The sequence below is a fragment of the Typopeltis vanoorti genome, chromosome 2, assembly GCF_054136105.1.
Source record: "Typopeltis vanoorti isolate ZY-2024b chromosome 2, IOZ_Tvanoo_1.0, whole genome shotgun sequence".
Lineage (NCBI taxonomy): Eukaryota > Metazoa > Arthropoda > Arachnida > Uropygi > Thelyphonidae > Typopeltis > Typopeltis vanoorti.
Window position 1 is genome coordinate 55,053,180 of NC_143550.1, and position 16,778 is coordinate 55,069,957.

At 34.7% G+C, this 16,778-nt stretch overlaps 1 protein-coding gene across 3 annotated transcripts in view; it reads left to right on the forward strand.

Annotated features, from left to right (window-relative positions):
• LOC150109024 (protein tweety-like) overlaps positions 1 to 16,778 on the forward strand; it is a 322,889-nt gene that overhangs the window by 112,380 nt on the left and 193,731 nt on the right. For all 3 annotated transcript variants that reach the window (XM_090411409.1, XM_090411402.1, XM_090411414.1), the window contains exon 8: positions 222 to 291. In XM_090411409.1, coding sequence (XP_090267535.1) covers positions 222 to 291 — 70 coding nt within the window. The remainder of the gene's footprint in view (positions 1 to 221; positions 292 to 16,778) is intronic.

Here is a 16,778-nt window from a genome sequence, read left to right on the forward strand (position 1 = left end):
TTTCTGAAAATCGGGGTGTACCTATATTTACCTTATGTGCATAAGAAAATGTCTGTGTCATTAAAAAAACTATTCAGTATTTGGGTTATCATTTATTTACTTTTATCTGCATGATATGTGCAGTGGTGATTTTGCTACTGCAAATGTGTAATTCATTATTTATTTGCATCTAATATTATTTTTTGATGATTCATAAATTACATTGTCATTAATTTTTTTAGGCTGGTTCAGACTTCTGCCTGGATCCTCAACCATTTTTGTACCATCAAGCTGAAGGAGTGCTAGAAAGCAGTTATGTATTTCTCTTGCTTTTTTTTTTGTCATTTGTTAACACTAATACTTTAGAAGATACATTGTAATCAAGACTAGTCTCATAAACTAACTACAGGTCATTGAACTAGAGCAGTGGTGGCAAACCTTTTTATGTCCGCATGTCAAAATTTACAAATCAAGTTGCTGACGTGCCGGGCAGGTCAGCAACTAATTAATAAAACACTAATTAATTAATTAACATTAATTAATACAAAATTAATTGCAGAATTTTATTGAGACAAGTTTAAAAATTAACATAGAATTTCATAAAAATTAACTCATAATTTGACATACACATTGTCGTATACAAATCAATATCAACCTTTCATTAATTTGTCAATATCAATCTATCAATTTATTAATGAGATTTTTGCTGTTGTACATTAGATGCCAAATGCTTTATATCAGGTTCATATTTTGTCACTTTTAGTAATACACATGCAGAACTAGAATCATCAGTCATTCTATTTCTTAAACTGTCTTTTATAAAATTCATTTCGAAAAATAATGACTCACAAGCATATATAGAGGAGAAAATTGTTAATATAGCCGTCAAAGCTGTATAACTGAGAGGAGACCTCCACATAGCCTTTAAAGGAATGCGGAGAACCGACCAGGGCTTCTGACCTAATGTCCAATCCTCACCTTCTCGTGGTGCACCTTGTTGGGTATCTACTTGGATACTGAACTAACGAGGATGGGCTGGCAATTTGGGATTTAGCCGACCAAATTGTATTCTTATTGGTTAAACCAAAATAAAAAATGATGGTACAACATGACAAAATTTCATGCCGGCTGGGGCGTCGCCCGGTTAAACAAGGCCCCCGTTGTTTTCGCCAGGGAACCAGGACGAACAGCGAAAAGTCAGCTACTGGAACAAATCTGAAAATAAACCCCAACTCAACATCACCAGAGTTAAAGATCGGTACTATCAACGTAAGAAGCCTGAATGGCAAAGAAATGGAGCTAGCTGAGGAATTAGATAAGTACCAGATCGACATAATAGGGGTGACTGAAACAAAAAAGACCAAAACTGGTGAGTTCTTTCTGAGCAATAAATACAAAATGTTATATTCAGGCAATGACAATCAAGGAAAAGAAGGAGTAGCCATAGTATTCAACAGAAAATACGAGGCTACTCTTCTTGAATAGCAGTCAGTCTCAAGTAGAGTAATGCGGGCAAATATGAGAATGGGGAACTGGACAATGAGACTTATTTGTGCCTATGGTCCCACAGAAGATTCTACTAAGGTAGAAGTGGAGGAATTTTTTGAGGCTTTAGAAAAAGCAACTGACACAATGAAAAATGAAAAGTTGGTCCTTGTTGGGGATCTAAATAGCAGAGTAGGAAATGATTGTGAGACATACAAAAATATTTTGGGAAAATTTGGAGAAAAGAGCAAAGCTAATAATAATGGCAAATATCTGTTGGATTTCTGCTCAGGACATGGACTGGTTATTACTAACACCATGTTCCAACATAAAAATGTGCACAAATTCACATGGAGAGAAGAGGCTAGGAATAAGAAAAGTCTCATTGACTATGTTATTGTTGATAGTGATGTTTTCTCCCTGGTGCAGGACACCAGAGTGTACAGAGGATTTGAAATTGGAAGTGATCACTATTTAGTCTTGAGCAGGATAAAATTGAATTTCATATTGAAGAGAATAACACGTAAGAAAGTTTTAAAGCAAATAAAAGTTGAGCAGCTCTCAGATGTGGGCTGTAGGCTAAAATACACAAAGATTATTGAAGAAAAAATGAATGAGTTTGAGAACAGGAATCAAACCTTGGAGATTCAGTGGCAAACTCTGAAGAAAACATTGATTGATTCTGCCAGAGAGGCATGTGGTGAGGTTATCTGTAAGGATAAAAAAATCAGAACTCCCTGGTGGACACAGGAAGTTAAAGAGGCAGTGAAGGAAAAGAAGAAAGCATACCAAAAGTTCCTGTCAAATAAGTCAGCTTGTGCTCTTAGAGAATATAGAGACAAATGCAAGAATGCTAGACACTGTGTAAAACTAGCTAAACAAAAGTCATGGGAGGACTTTGGCAAGAATATAGAAAATAAATATCAAGAAGGTGGCAAAATATTCTGGAGGTTGTTGAAGAAGCTTAAGAATGGAGGAAAGAGTGCTGTAAAAGGAATTAGAAATGATAAAGGTGACATGAAAACGGGAGAAAAAGATATCCTTGATGTATGGATTAATTACTTTGAAAAACTGCTAAATGAAACAAGCAGTGATGACAGCACAGTGGTAAAAAAACACTGACCAGGCATGCAGTCAGAAATACATATCCATACTAGAAGTAGAAAAAGCCATCAAAGGCTTGAAATGTGGAAAGGCAGCAGGAGTAGATGATATTCGACCAGAAATGCTGAAGTATGGTGGTATAAGAGTCTTACAGTGTCTGCACTGCATAGTGCAGAAAGCCTGGACAGAGAGAGAGACAAATTCCAGATGATTGGAGTAAAGATCTGATAGCACCCATATATAAAAAAGGAAATAAAATTGAATGTGAGAATTACAGAGGTATTTCCCTACTGAGTGTTTCCTGGCAAGATCTATGCAAGTATACTTGAGAAACGGTTGAGAAGAATTGCGGAAGAAAAGCTTGGTGAAGAACAAGCTGGGTTCAGGCCAAATAGAGGCTGTCAGGATCAGATCTACACTTTACGACAAATAGTCGAGAAAGCATAGGAATATAACAAAGATCTGTATTTAAGTTTTGTCGATCTGGAAAAGGCATATGACAAGGTGCCAAGAGAGAAGCTATTCAATATGCTGCAGTTATATAGTGTCAATGGGGCATTATATCAAGCAATACTTAGTCTTTATTTGAGTTGTAAGTCAGCAGTTAGAATTGAAGGAAGTACAGGAAGATGGTTTAATGTTAAATCTGGTGTGAGACAAGGATGTACATTATCCCTTCTGTTATTCATTATCTATATGGATCACATTATGAAGGAAAGTGGTATTAAACATGATATCAAAATTGGAGATGTTAATGTCAGCTCTTTGCTTTATGCAGATGATGTTATAGTTCTAAATAAATCTGCTACAAGTCTGCAAGATTCTCTGACTAAATTGAATAGCTGTTGTAATAGATATGGTATGAAGGTCAGCAATAAAAATACAAAGACAATGAAAATAGGCAGAATCATTGAAAATGTCAACTGTGTTGTGAATGGAGAACCTGTGGAACAAGTAAAACATTTCAGCTATTTAGGCACAATTTTTACTGAAGATAGTAAAATAAATATAGAAATAGACAACAGAATCAGCAAAGCTGGTATGGTGGGAAGTCAATTGAATAAATTCATATGGAATAGGAGAGAAATTAGTCGGAACACTAAATTAGCTGTGTACAAGACAGTGTTCAAACCAGTTTTAACTTATGGATCTGAGAGCTGGGTCAGAAGTAAAACACTTGACCAAAGACTAGAGACCACAGATATGAGAGTCCTGAGAAAGATTATAGGCGTGAACAGATGGCATCAATGGCAATATCATATTAAAAACGAGGATATTAGGAAAGAACTTGACATTGTCAACATCCAGGAATGCGTTAGCAGAGCTAATCTCAGGTGGTATGGTCACTTAAACAGAATGGGCGAGGAAAGATTAGCAAAACAAGTGTTCTCTGCCAGGTTGGCAGCAAAACGACCCAGAGGAAGACCAAGATGTAGGTGGATTGATACAGTACAAAGTGCTTTAGACTATAGAAATATAAGATCTGATAATGTTGGAGTCTTGACAAGTAACAGACTGATTTGGAGGAAAATTGTAGACAGGAAATTAATAATGATGTAGTTTTTTTCATGTAGTACTATCATATCCTGTACACCCCTTGAGGGTACTTGGCAGGAATTTGATGATGATGATGCTAGTTTTTATAAACAGCAAAAGGTTTCAGGAATGGCATTCCATGTTCTCAATATTTCCTCTTCTGCATTCTTTTTAATTGCACCCAATAATCGATCATTTTCCATTATTTCCAAGTCATTTCTCAAATCGACAAACTTTTGTTTCCATATAGAACTAGATTGAAAATCGATTAGTTGCATTTCAAATTCAGCCACTCGAAAATCTCCAAATTGAGTTTATTTGTTGATGTGTCCGGATGCAAATTAATTTTGATGTCTCCGCAAATTGCCTGAACTGCATAAATCTTGAATAAAATTTGTTGATTATCGACTGAATAACTGTAGAAAACTCTTTTGTCAATTTAATTTGATCTGTTTTTTCATGGGATTCTAGATCGGCAAAGAATTTTTTTTTATATTTGGAAAATATTGGAAGGTATTGGAAATAACGTCACAATTAAAAATTAGTAATTTAGCTTCGAATGCTTTGATTAAATCAAACATGACAATAATTGTCTTGTTAACACCTTGCAGTATAACATTTAATTCATTTAAATGTAAACACAAATTAGTAAAAAACATTAATTTCTAAAGCCATTCGATGTTCATTAATTGATTGTATTTTTCAGTGATTTTCTTATTATGTAAAAAAAGTCTGACTTCATCTAGACACTCAACAAATCTTTGAAGAACTTTCCAACGACTTAACCATTGGACGTTGGTGTACATAAGTAAACCATTATACACTGAGTTTACTTCACTTAATAATTCTATAAATTTTCGTTTATTTAAAGTGCATGCCGATATAAAATTGACCAATTTTGTTACAATGCTCATAATATCTTCCAGTGGCTTGAAACTAGCCTTTGCGCATAAAACCTGCTGATGTATAATACAATGAAAACCCAGAACTGAATGTCCAATATGTTTGGTAAATAAATTGACGAACTCATTTTCCTCTCCAGTCATACTGTGAGCACCATCAGTAGTTACTGATACAATTTTGGAGGGATCTATTTCTCTTTCAGCAAGTGCATTTACAACTGCGTTGCAAATATCTATTCCTTTTGTTGTTGTTGCTAATGATGTTAAACTTATCAATTCTTCTTTGATGTTATTCCCAACACAATAATGAATAAAAATTGCTAAATGAGCTGATCCAGTTATGTCAGTACTCTCATCAAGACAAAGAGAAATTAAACCAGAAGATTTTATATCTGTTTTTTGCTGATGGGTTATATTTTTAGCCATTTCTCTGATTCTATCTTTCACCGTGTTTCTAGCATATCTTTTATTTGAATAATTTTTTTTTCTTTTCAAAATCTTCAAAGAGAACTGGTGTGCATTTTAACCATGCTTCTTTTATATATTCCCGTTCACTAAAAGGTTTTCCGTGTTTGGCAGTTACATTTGAGGCAAAAAAATTAGCAGGCAAGTTATATTTGAATGACTGCCGATAAATTTCATTAGGGTTGTTGACTGGATATTCCTATTTTTAATTGCCCGAGCAATAAATTCTTTCTGTTCATCCTTGCTTTTCTCAAGGAGCGATTTATGGTTGTCTCATAATGCCGTTTTACTGACGATGTTTTTTTTTGCACACAACTGCCCCGGAATATACTGCATATTGCTTTATTGTCTTTATTAATCAAGCCATACTCTCTCTGCTGCTCGACTGTGATAATTTTCATTTTTTATTTTCACCAGCCGTTCACTAGAACTGTAACAAAATAATTCGCAACTTAAATCAAATACATTTTTTTATGTTTCAAAAAAATCAACATTTTATTATATGCCTAAATTAAATTATGTTTATAATTTCCATTTACAGTAGCAAAAACAAAACAGTGCACATACGCAACAATAATGCACTTGCCGCTGCTTATTTCTGACTACTGGCGGATGCGTGGTGTGAAATGCATAATGAACACATGTGCGATTAGAAAAGGGAAAAGTCGGAATCCTAAGGATCAGTCGTTCTCAGTTCTTTTTCTATAAGACTGTATTTTTATTTATTCTTACTGTATTAGAGGACTCAGTCGTAAATACCGTTCCCATTTTTTTAAAGTTCATACATTAAACTAACATAAGTATTAATATTATATAAATTAAGTGGATATTAAATCCAACATTATTTCAAAGCCGACTACAGTGACTATAGAATTTTCGTGGGAAATTTGACCAGCGAACTTATGGAAATACACTTGCCACCATACTACTTTTGCTCTAGCCGCTAGGGCAACTCGTAGTATGGCGGCGAGTGTATTCCTGTAAGATCTCTGGTCAAATTTCGTACAAAACATCTATAGTTTCTGTAGTTGGCTCTGAGATAATGTTGGATTTAATATCCACTTAATTCATATAATTTTGTATCGCCGATGTGAAGCCTTTTGGCTATTTATTTTAGTAAATAAGTATTAATAATTAATTATGGCATAATCATGGAATATTAATACACTTAATGTATACAATGTAGCATGTTGACAATTATAAAAGTACGCATTTAAATTAGTTATCAATCACAGGACTAATGCTACAATATTGTAGTTTCCTTAGGCCAACATCATTAAATTAACTTCTGGTAAGTTTCATTGACATATCCCATTCTGATCACCAAAAATTTATAATGTTATTCAGTGTAAAATTGATTATTGTATTATTAAATTGATTTTAATGATGTTGGTTTGAAAAAAGAAACTGTAGTGAGAAAAATATTTATGCATTGTAACTCACCATAGAAGTCAGTGGAGCAGGGGAAGCAGCAGAAGGTTGTCGGCGAATGCTTACTGTCGAATATAACTTGCCCTCGCGTATAACTGGCACCCCTCATTTCACTTTACGAAAAAAGACATTAAAAAGTTTTGCATATATATCTTCCATACAAAAAACAACATGCCTCCCCAACAGCCATATATACTGTAGATGCAAGAAAAAAAATAGTTTTATTGTATCACTGAATAAGGTACAGAGGCTTTTGCAGTCTATGTAATATATTTCTCAACAATTAGTGCAATTAGAGACAGCTGAAATAAAAACGGCACTAACTAATGAATCACATGTACCCCTCTCACAGAAACTATTCTGTATAGGCAAGCCAAACCATATGTTGCACCAGAAACACAAAAACTATTGTCCAATTTTTCAATTACATGAAATAAGTGTTTGATTGCATTTGAAATTCTTGATGTCATTATGACAGATCATAAAGGCTAACTTCAAATAAAATTCTACCACGAATTGAAACATGCCATATAATGCTTGTGTGAGTTCCCTTCCAGCTCTAATGCAAACAAGCAGCAATAAAAATCAACCAAGGGTTGAAACTTTGTGTGAGTTGATCCCACTGGTAATGAGTTCTGTCGGAATGATAAACGACACCCCGTCATGAATGTCTTAAAACTAAGAAATATATAGTGAATGTTGTTATGACAGTTGCTGATGTTATGGAATTCAGTTGAAGAGAATTAGCATTTCAACTCAAAAATTGTCGGTTCCATTTGTCTTTGGGTCACGTGATCTTTTGTTAATACCGCACCAATCAAATTCATGTCTTCATAGCTGCTCTCTCCTGTAAAACAAAATTTAACTTGTACATATTGTAACAATTAAAAAAAAAGGTGGAATAATTTATAAGCATATAAAAGGATATCATGTGTAAATCGCTGATGTGCCAGCAAAATTCTCGTGCGTGCCACCTCTGGCACGCATGCCATAGGTTCGCCACCACTGAACTAGAGTATATAATGAACTTTTTTTTTGCACTTTCCCAGGAATAAGTTTGCCTTTCAAAAGAGAAAAATATATATATTATTACTTAGGGTTATATTTGTAAACAAGAAAAGTTGACCAAGACCTGATATATACTCAAAGCCTAATACAACATTTTAATTTGGATAAAAAATAGTAATTTGCATTTATTTGGCATATCGAATAGAGAAAATGCTCCTAGATGTCCAAAGGTCAAACTCTTTAATTTACAAATAACACAAATATATACATCATCAAATCAGCCACTTAAGTATGCATGCACCAATATATTCTTCAGCTTGTAACATGAAAAACATTTTAATGCACACAACTTCCTTTCAATCGCATAATCTAATAGTTGTTATCCTTTACAATGAAGCTTCTGGAATTTTGTTTTTTTGCTTCCAATAGAAACTTTTATCCCTTGTTGAATTCACAAAGAAGAAAGATTAACATGAAAGCTGCTCTCTATATGACAGCAATGCAAATTAAATTCTTCTTGTATCTCAAATCAGGAAATACTGAAATAAACATGTCTTATTTTCATCCAAGACACTTCAATAACTTGATCTACTTTCTATATGAAAGTAGCAGAAAGTTCCATTGAATAAACTGTTAAAACCATATCAGCAATTTTCACTTCTAAAGAAATTTACTTTCTATATGAATGTATCAGCATACTTCCCTGAAGAAATAATTAATCACATCAACTGTTTCAAATCACTTATCATGCTTAGAATCCTAAATGAAACACTTTCCTCAGCCCATTTCTATATGAACTGGAGAACAATGAAGTTCCTTTCTGCTTTAACTGAATTAAATCCTATATGGGGTGCTTAAGGGTCAAAGCTATATAACTGAGAGGAGACCTCCACATAGCCTTTAAAGGAATGCGGAGAACCGACCAAGGCTTCTGACCTAATGTCCAATCTTCACCTTCTCGTGGTGCACCCTGTTGGGTATCTACTTTGATACTGAACGAACGAGGATGGGCTGGCAATTTGGGATTTAGCCGACCAAATTGTATTCTTATTGGTTAAACCAAAATAAAAAATGATGGTACAACATGACAAAATTTCATGCCGGCTGGGGCGTCGCCCGGTTAAACAAGGCCCCCGTTGTTTTCGCCAGGGAACCAGGGCGAACAGCGAAAAGTCAGCCACTGGAACAAATCTGAAAACAAACCCCAACTCAACATCACCAGAGTTAAAGATCGGTACTATCAACTTAAGAAGCCTGAATGGCAAAGAAATGGAGCTAGCTGAGGAATTAGATAAGTACCAGATCGACATAATAGGGGTGACTGAAACAAAAAAGACCAAAACTGGTGAGATCTTTTTAAGCAATAAATACAAAATGTTATATTCAGGCAATGACAATCAAGGAAAAGAAGGAGTAGCCATAGTATTCAACACAAAATACGAAGCTAATCTTCTTGAATGGCAGTCAGTCTCAAGTAGAGTAATGTGGGCAAATATGAGAATGGGGAACTGGACAATGAGACTTATTTGTGCCTATGGTCCCACAGAAGGTTCTACTAAGGTAGAAGTGGAGGAATTTTTTGACGCTCTAGAAAAAGCAACTGACACAATGAAAAAGGAAAAGTTGGTCCTTGTTGGGGATCTAAATAGCAGAGTAGGAAATGATTGCGAGACATACAAAAATATTTTGGGAAAATTTGGAGAAAAGAGCAAAGCTAATAATAATGGCAAATATCTGTTGGATTTCTGCTCAGGATATGGACTGGTTATTACTAACACCATGTTCCAACATAAAAATGTGCACAAATTCACATGGAGAGAAGAGGCTAGGAATAAGAAAAGTCTCATTGACTATGTTATTGTTGATAGTGATGTCTTCTCCCTGGTGCAGGACACCAGAGTGTACAGAGGATTTGAAATTGGAAGTGATCACTATTTAGTCTTGAGCAGGATAAAATTGAATTTCATATTGAAAAGAATAACATGTAAGAAAGTTTTAAAGCGAATAAAAGTTGAGTAGCTCTCAGATGTGAACTGTAGACTAAAATACAGAAAGATTATTGAAAAGAAAATGAAAGAGTTTGAGAACAGGAATCAAACCTTGGAGATTCAGTGGCAAACTCTGAAGAAAACATTGATTGATTCTGCCAGAGAGGCATGTGGTGAGGTTGTGTGCAAGGATAAAAAAATCAGAACTCCCTGGTGGACACAGGAAGTTAAAGAGGCAGTGAAGGAATAGAAGAAAGCATATCAAAAGTTCCTGGCAAATAAGTCAGCTTTTACTCTTACAGAATACAGAGACAAATGTAAGAAAGCTAAACAGTGTGTAAAACTAGCTAAACAAAAGTCATGGGAGGACTTTGGCATGAATATAGAAAATAAATATCAAGAAGGTGGCAAAATATTCTGGAGGTTGTTGAAGAAGCTTAAGAATGGAGGAAAGAGTGCTGTAAAAGGAGTTAGAGATGATAAAGGTGACATGAAAACAGGAGAAAAAGATATCTTTGAAGTATGGAGTAATTACTTTGAAAAACTGCTAAATGAAACAAGCAGTGATGACAGCACAGTGATAAAAAACACTGACCAGGCATGCATTCAGGAATACATATCCATACTTGAAGTAGAAAAAGCCATCAAAGGCTTGAAATGTGGAAAGGCAGCAGGAGTAGATGATATTCGACCAGAAATGCAGAAGTATGGTGGTATAAAAGTCTTACAGTGGCTGCACTGCATAGTTCAGAAAGCCTGGACAGAGGGACGAATTCCTGATGATTGGAGTAGAGCTCTCATAGTTCCTGGCAAGATCTATGCCAGTATACTTGAGAAACGGTTGAGAAGAATTGTGGAAGAAAAGCTTGGTGAAGAACAAGCTGGATTCAGGCCAAATAGAGGCTGTCAGGATCAGATCTTCACTTTACGACAAATAGTCGAGAAAGCATGGGAATATAACAAAGATCTGTATTTAAGTTTTGTCGATTTGGAAAAGGCGTATGACAAGGTGCCAAGACAGAAGCTATTCAATATGCTGCAGTTATATGGTGTCAATGGGGCATTATATCAAGCAATACTTAGTCTTTATTTGAGTTGTAAGTCAGCGGTTAGAATTGAAGGAAGTACAGGAAGATGGTTTAATGTTAAATCTGGTGTGAGACAAGGATGTACATTATCCCTTCTGTTATTCATTATCTATATGGATCACATTATGAAGGAAAGTGGTATTAAACCTGATATCAAAATTGGAGATGTTAATGTCAGCTCTTTGCTTTATGCGGATGATGTTATACTTCTAAATAAATCCGCTACAAGTCTGCAAGATTCTCTGACTAAATTGAATAGCTGTTGTAATAGATATGGTATGAAGGTCAGCAATAAAAAGACAAAGACAATGAAAATAGGCAGAATCATTGAAAATGTCAACTGTGTTGTGAATGGAGAACCTGTGGAACAAGTAAAACATTTCAGCTACTTAGGCACAATTTTTACTGAAGATGGTAAATTAAATTTAGAAATAGACAACAGAATCAGCAAAGCTGGTATGGTGGGAAGTCAATTGAATAAATTCATATGGAATAAGAGAGAAATTAGTCGGAACACTAAATTAGCTGTATACAAGACAGTGTTCAAACCAGTTTTAACTTATGGATCTGAGAGCTGGGTCAGAAATAAAACACTTGACCAAAGACTAGAGACCGCAGATATGAGTGTACTGAGAAAGATTAGTGGCGTGAACAGATGGCATCAATGGCAATATCATATTAAAAATGACGATATTAGGAAAGAACTTGACATTGTCAGCATCCAGGAATGTGTTAGCAGAGCTAATCTCAAGTGGTATGGTCACTTAAATAGAATGGGAGAGGAAAGATTAGCAAAACAAGTGTTCTCTGCTAGGTTGGCAGGAAAACGTCCCAGAGGAAGACCAAGATATAGATGGATTGATACGGTACAAAGTGCCTTAGTTGATAGAAATATAAGATCTGATAATGTTGGAGTCTTGACAAGTAACAGACTGATTTGGAGGAAAATTGTAGATAAGAAGTTAGTAATGATGTAATTTTTTCATGTAGTACTGTCATATCCTGTACACCCCTTGAGGGTACATAGCAGGAATTTGATGATGATGATGATGGATTGACTACATTTTTATGTTCCAACATAAAAATGTGCACAAATTCACATGAAGAGAAGAGGCAAGAAATAAGAAAAGTCTCATTTACTTATTGTTGATAGTGATGTTTTCCCACTGGTGCAGGTCAGCAGAGTGTACAGAGGATTTGAAATTGCAAGTGATCACTTAGTCTTGAGCAGAATAAAATTGAATTTCATATTGAAAAGAAGAACATATAAGTAAGTTTTAAAGCGAATAAAAGTTATGCAGCTCTCAGATGTGAAGTGTAGAATAAAATACACAAACATTATTCAAGAAAAAAATGAAAGAGTTTGAGAATGGAAACCAAACCTTGGAGATTCAGTGGCATGAAGAAAAAACTGATTCAACCAGAGAGGCATGTGGTGAGGTTATCTGCAAGGATAAAAAAGTCAAAACTCCATGGTGGACACAGGAAGTTGAAGATGCAGTGAAGTAAAAGAAGAAAGCATATCAAAAGTTCCTGGCAAATAAGTCACCTTGTGCTCTTAGAGAATATAGAGACAAATGTAAAAAAAAAAAAAAAAAAAGCTAAACACTGTGTAAAACTAGCTAAACAAAAGTCATAGGAAGACTTTGGAAAGAACATAGAAAATAAATATCAAGAAGGTGGCAAAATATTCTGGAGGCTGTTGAAAAAACTCAGAAATGGAGGAAAGAGTGCTGTAAAAGTTGTTAGAGATGATAAAGGTGACATGAAAATTGGAGAAAAAGATATCCTTGAAGTATGGAGTAATTACTTCGAAAAATTGCTAAATGAAACAAGCAGTGATAGCACAGTGGTAAAAAAACTCAACAGGGATGCAGTCAGGAATACATATCCATACTTAAAGTAGAAAAAGCCATCAAAGGCCTGAAATGTGGAAAGGCAGCAGGAGTAGATATTTGACCAGAAATGCTCAAGCTCAAGTATGGAGGTATTAAAGTCTTACAGTGTCTGCACTGCATAGTGCAGAAAGCCTGGACAGAGAGAGAGACAAATTCCAGATGATTGGAGTAGAGATCTGATAGCACCCATATATAAAAAAGGAAATAAAATTGAATGTGAGAATTACAGAGGTATTTCCCTACTGAGTGTTCCTGGCAAGATCTATGCAAGTATACTTGAGAAACGGTTGAGAAGAATTGCGGAAGAAAAGCTTGGTGAAGAACAAGCTGGATTCAGGCCAAATAGAGGCTGTCAGGATCAGATCTTCACTTTACGACAAATAGTCGAGAAAGCATGGGAATATAACAAAGATCTGTATTTAAGTTTTGTCGATCTGGAAAAGGCATATGACAAGGTGCCAAGAGAGAAGCTATTCAATACGCTGCAGTTATATGGTGTCAATGGGGCATTATATCAAGCAATACTTAGTCTTTATTTGAGTTGTGAGTCAGCAGTTAGAATTGAAGGAAGTACAGGAAGATGGTTTAATGTTATATCTGGTGTCAGACAAGGATGTTCATTATCTATGTGGATCACATTATGAAGGAAAGTGGTATTAAACCTGATATTAAAATTGGAGATGTTAATCTCAACTCTTTTCTTTATGCAGATAATGTTTCACTTCTAAATAAATCCTTACAAGTTTGCAATACACCCTGACTAAATTGAATAACTGTTGTAATAGATTTGGTATCAAAGTCAGCAGTAACAAGACAAAGACAATGAAAATGGGCCAAAACATTGAAAATATCATCTACATTGTGAATGGAGAACCTATAGAATAATTAAAACATCTCAGCTACTTAGTCACGATTTTTAGTGAAAATGATAAATTAAATATGGAAATAGACAACAGAATCAATAAAGCTGGTATTGTAGGAAGTCAACTGAATACATTTATATGGAATAAGAGAGAAATTAGTCAAAACACTAAAAGTGCCGTATATAAGACAGTGTTCAAACCAGTTTTAACTTATGGATCTGAGAGCTGGGTTAGAAAAAAAACACTTGACCAAAGACTAGAGACTACAGACGTATGACAGTCCTGAGAAAGATTATGAACATGAACAGATGGCATCAATGGCAATATCATATTAAAAACAAGTATATTAATAAAGAACTTGATATTTGCAGCATCCAGGAATACATTAGCAGAGCTAATCTGAGGTGGTATGGTTATTTAAACAGAATGGGAGAGGAAAGATTAGCAAAAAAAATTGTTCTCTGTCAGGTTGGTAGGAAAAAGACCCAGAGGAAGACCAAGATATAGGTGGATTTATATGGTGAAAGGTGCCTTAGAAGATAGAAATATAAGATCTGATAATGTTGGAGTCTTGACAGGTAACAGATTGATTTGGAGGAAAGTTGTAGATAGGAAGTTAGTAATGATGTAAATTTTTCATGTAGTACTATCATATCCTGTATACACATCTTGATACATGGCAGGAATTTGATGATATTTTAATCCTTACCAAGTACCTTTAAAAAAAAAAAAAAGAGGTGAAACTGTTCCAGCTGCAGTTTATTCAACATCATTGAAGAAGGTACTGAATGGAAAATGCCATGGGAAACTGAGCAGATTTGTGTTGCTTTTGCAAGACAATGCATCTGCTCACACTGCTCGTGAAACCTAACTAACAGTACACAACCTGGGCTTTCAATGTCTGCCTCACCAGCCTTATTTGCCAGACCTGGGCCCATCTATTTCCAAATTTAAAGAAACACTTGAAAGGATCAAAATGTACCACAGATAATGAAGTCATATCTGCAGTCGATGAGAGGACTGGTTTGTGAAATAAGGGAATGACTTTTTTTTTCAGAGGACTGCAAATGACGCAGCCACGTTGTAGCTAGTGTATAGAATAATGTGTAAGGTACATGGTTCTACCTCAATTCCTTCATGGTGATTATCACAACTTTTCAGCACACCCTCATATATTGAAGACATTGAAACTACACAATTTTTCACATGCTGTGTTCTTTCCTTCCCTCAAACAGCTGAACATGTAGTGATTGTGATAACATTCTTTTCACTTCCATGCTTGCTCAGAAATTGATTCAAGCAACTTCTGCCTGAATCCATCATTACTGTTTTCAGTACTGTGCTTGAAACAACAGTTCTTATAGTGCAGGAAAGTTTATTTTAATTATAATTTCAAAATGAAAGTAGTGGAAATTGTAACAGTTCTTCCTTTTGCCTTTTTTTTTTTTTTCTGCACTGAAGAAGTTCACTTTTTTCAATATTTAACTTCCCTCATCATTGATGACATTTTGTAAATGTTTGTCTAGATACAAACCACACAAACATTAAACTCTAATATCAAACTAAATAACAAAAAGGAAACATGTTTAAATAACTACTTTTATAAAATGCCTTATAACTAACTTCTTAATTTTAATGAATTTTTATATTTTTAAGTTGTTGATATTTGCATTTTAATACAGTGATCTTATAGTAGTCTTATTTACATAACACTTGATGATTTTACTTTCATTTCACTGCTAAAATATTTTCTGTGCACGCCAGGAACCCTAAGTATGGAAATTCCTCTATAATGTTCACATTGTTTTATTTTCTTTTTTTTTTTATAGATGGGTACTATGAGACCTCTATCCAATGATCTGGAATTCAACTCTCTGACTACTCAGGGGTACATATAAATTCTTTGCTTTCCACATTTCAACTTTCTTGATGGCTTTTATCTACTCAAGTATTTATATGCATCTCTGATTGCCTTCCTCTTGAGTAATTACTTTGACGGATTGCTGAATGAAATGAGTATTGACAGTACACCAGTAGAAAAGAAAACATTCAAGAGGAAGGCATTCAGGAGTACATAGAAACAAGTCGAAAAGATAAAAATAAAAGTCCTAAAAGGGGTAACTCTCTATGGACACTTGTGGATAGCTGAAGCTGTTAGGTGGAAGGTCTAAGAAAGTTCTCTCATCTTCAGAAACTATACAGAACTACATTTTATCAAGATTAGGTTGCTTTAAGATTCCAAAAAATCATTTGTGTTTCTATTTACTGCAGTGAAGCATTTTAGTTTTTTCTCCACTTGATTCTGTGCAAGGTGTCCAAAGCTTTGTCTGCAAGGAAGGCAATCAGAGTACATATAAATACTTGAGGTAAATAAAAGCCATCAAAGAAGTTGAAATGTGGAAAAACATCTGGAGTAGATGATATTCACCCAGAAATACTCAAATATGGAGGTATAAAAGTACAGTGATTACACTGCATAATTCAGAAAGCTTAGAGGGGTTGAGTTTCAAATCATTAGAATAGAACTCTCATAGAATACCTCTGAAGAGGAAAATAAAACAATATGAAACTTACAGAGGAATTTTTCTACTTAGTGTTCCTGGTAAGGTTAATTCAACTAATTAACCTCAAGTATACTTCAGAAAAATTGGATCAGAAAATGTGGAAGGGAAGCTTGGAGAACAAGGAACTGCGTTCAGGCCAAATAGAGATTGCTAATATCTGATTTTCACTTTAAGTCAGAGTGAAATTTTTCTTCAGGAGTACTCCTTTTATGATGTCATTCACTTTTTTACTCAATTTAGGACATTACTGATGTTTTAAAGACATTGATACATGAAGAATATAAGGAAGGAATAATTTTGACATACCTTTTGTAGGATGTTCCTGGTTGTGTTCTTTTTGAGCAGCATCTGGCGATACACATTTATATATTACTACTGAAGTATGACTGAAAGGAGGGGGGTTAGAAATGTGAAGATAGAAAGATGTGGGAGAATTGTAGATAAGACAAAGGTATGTGAATTTAAAA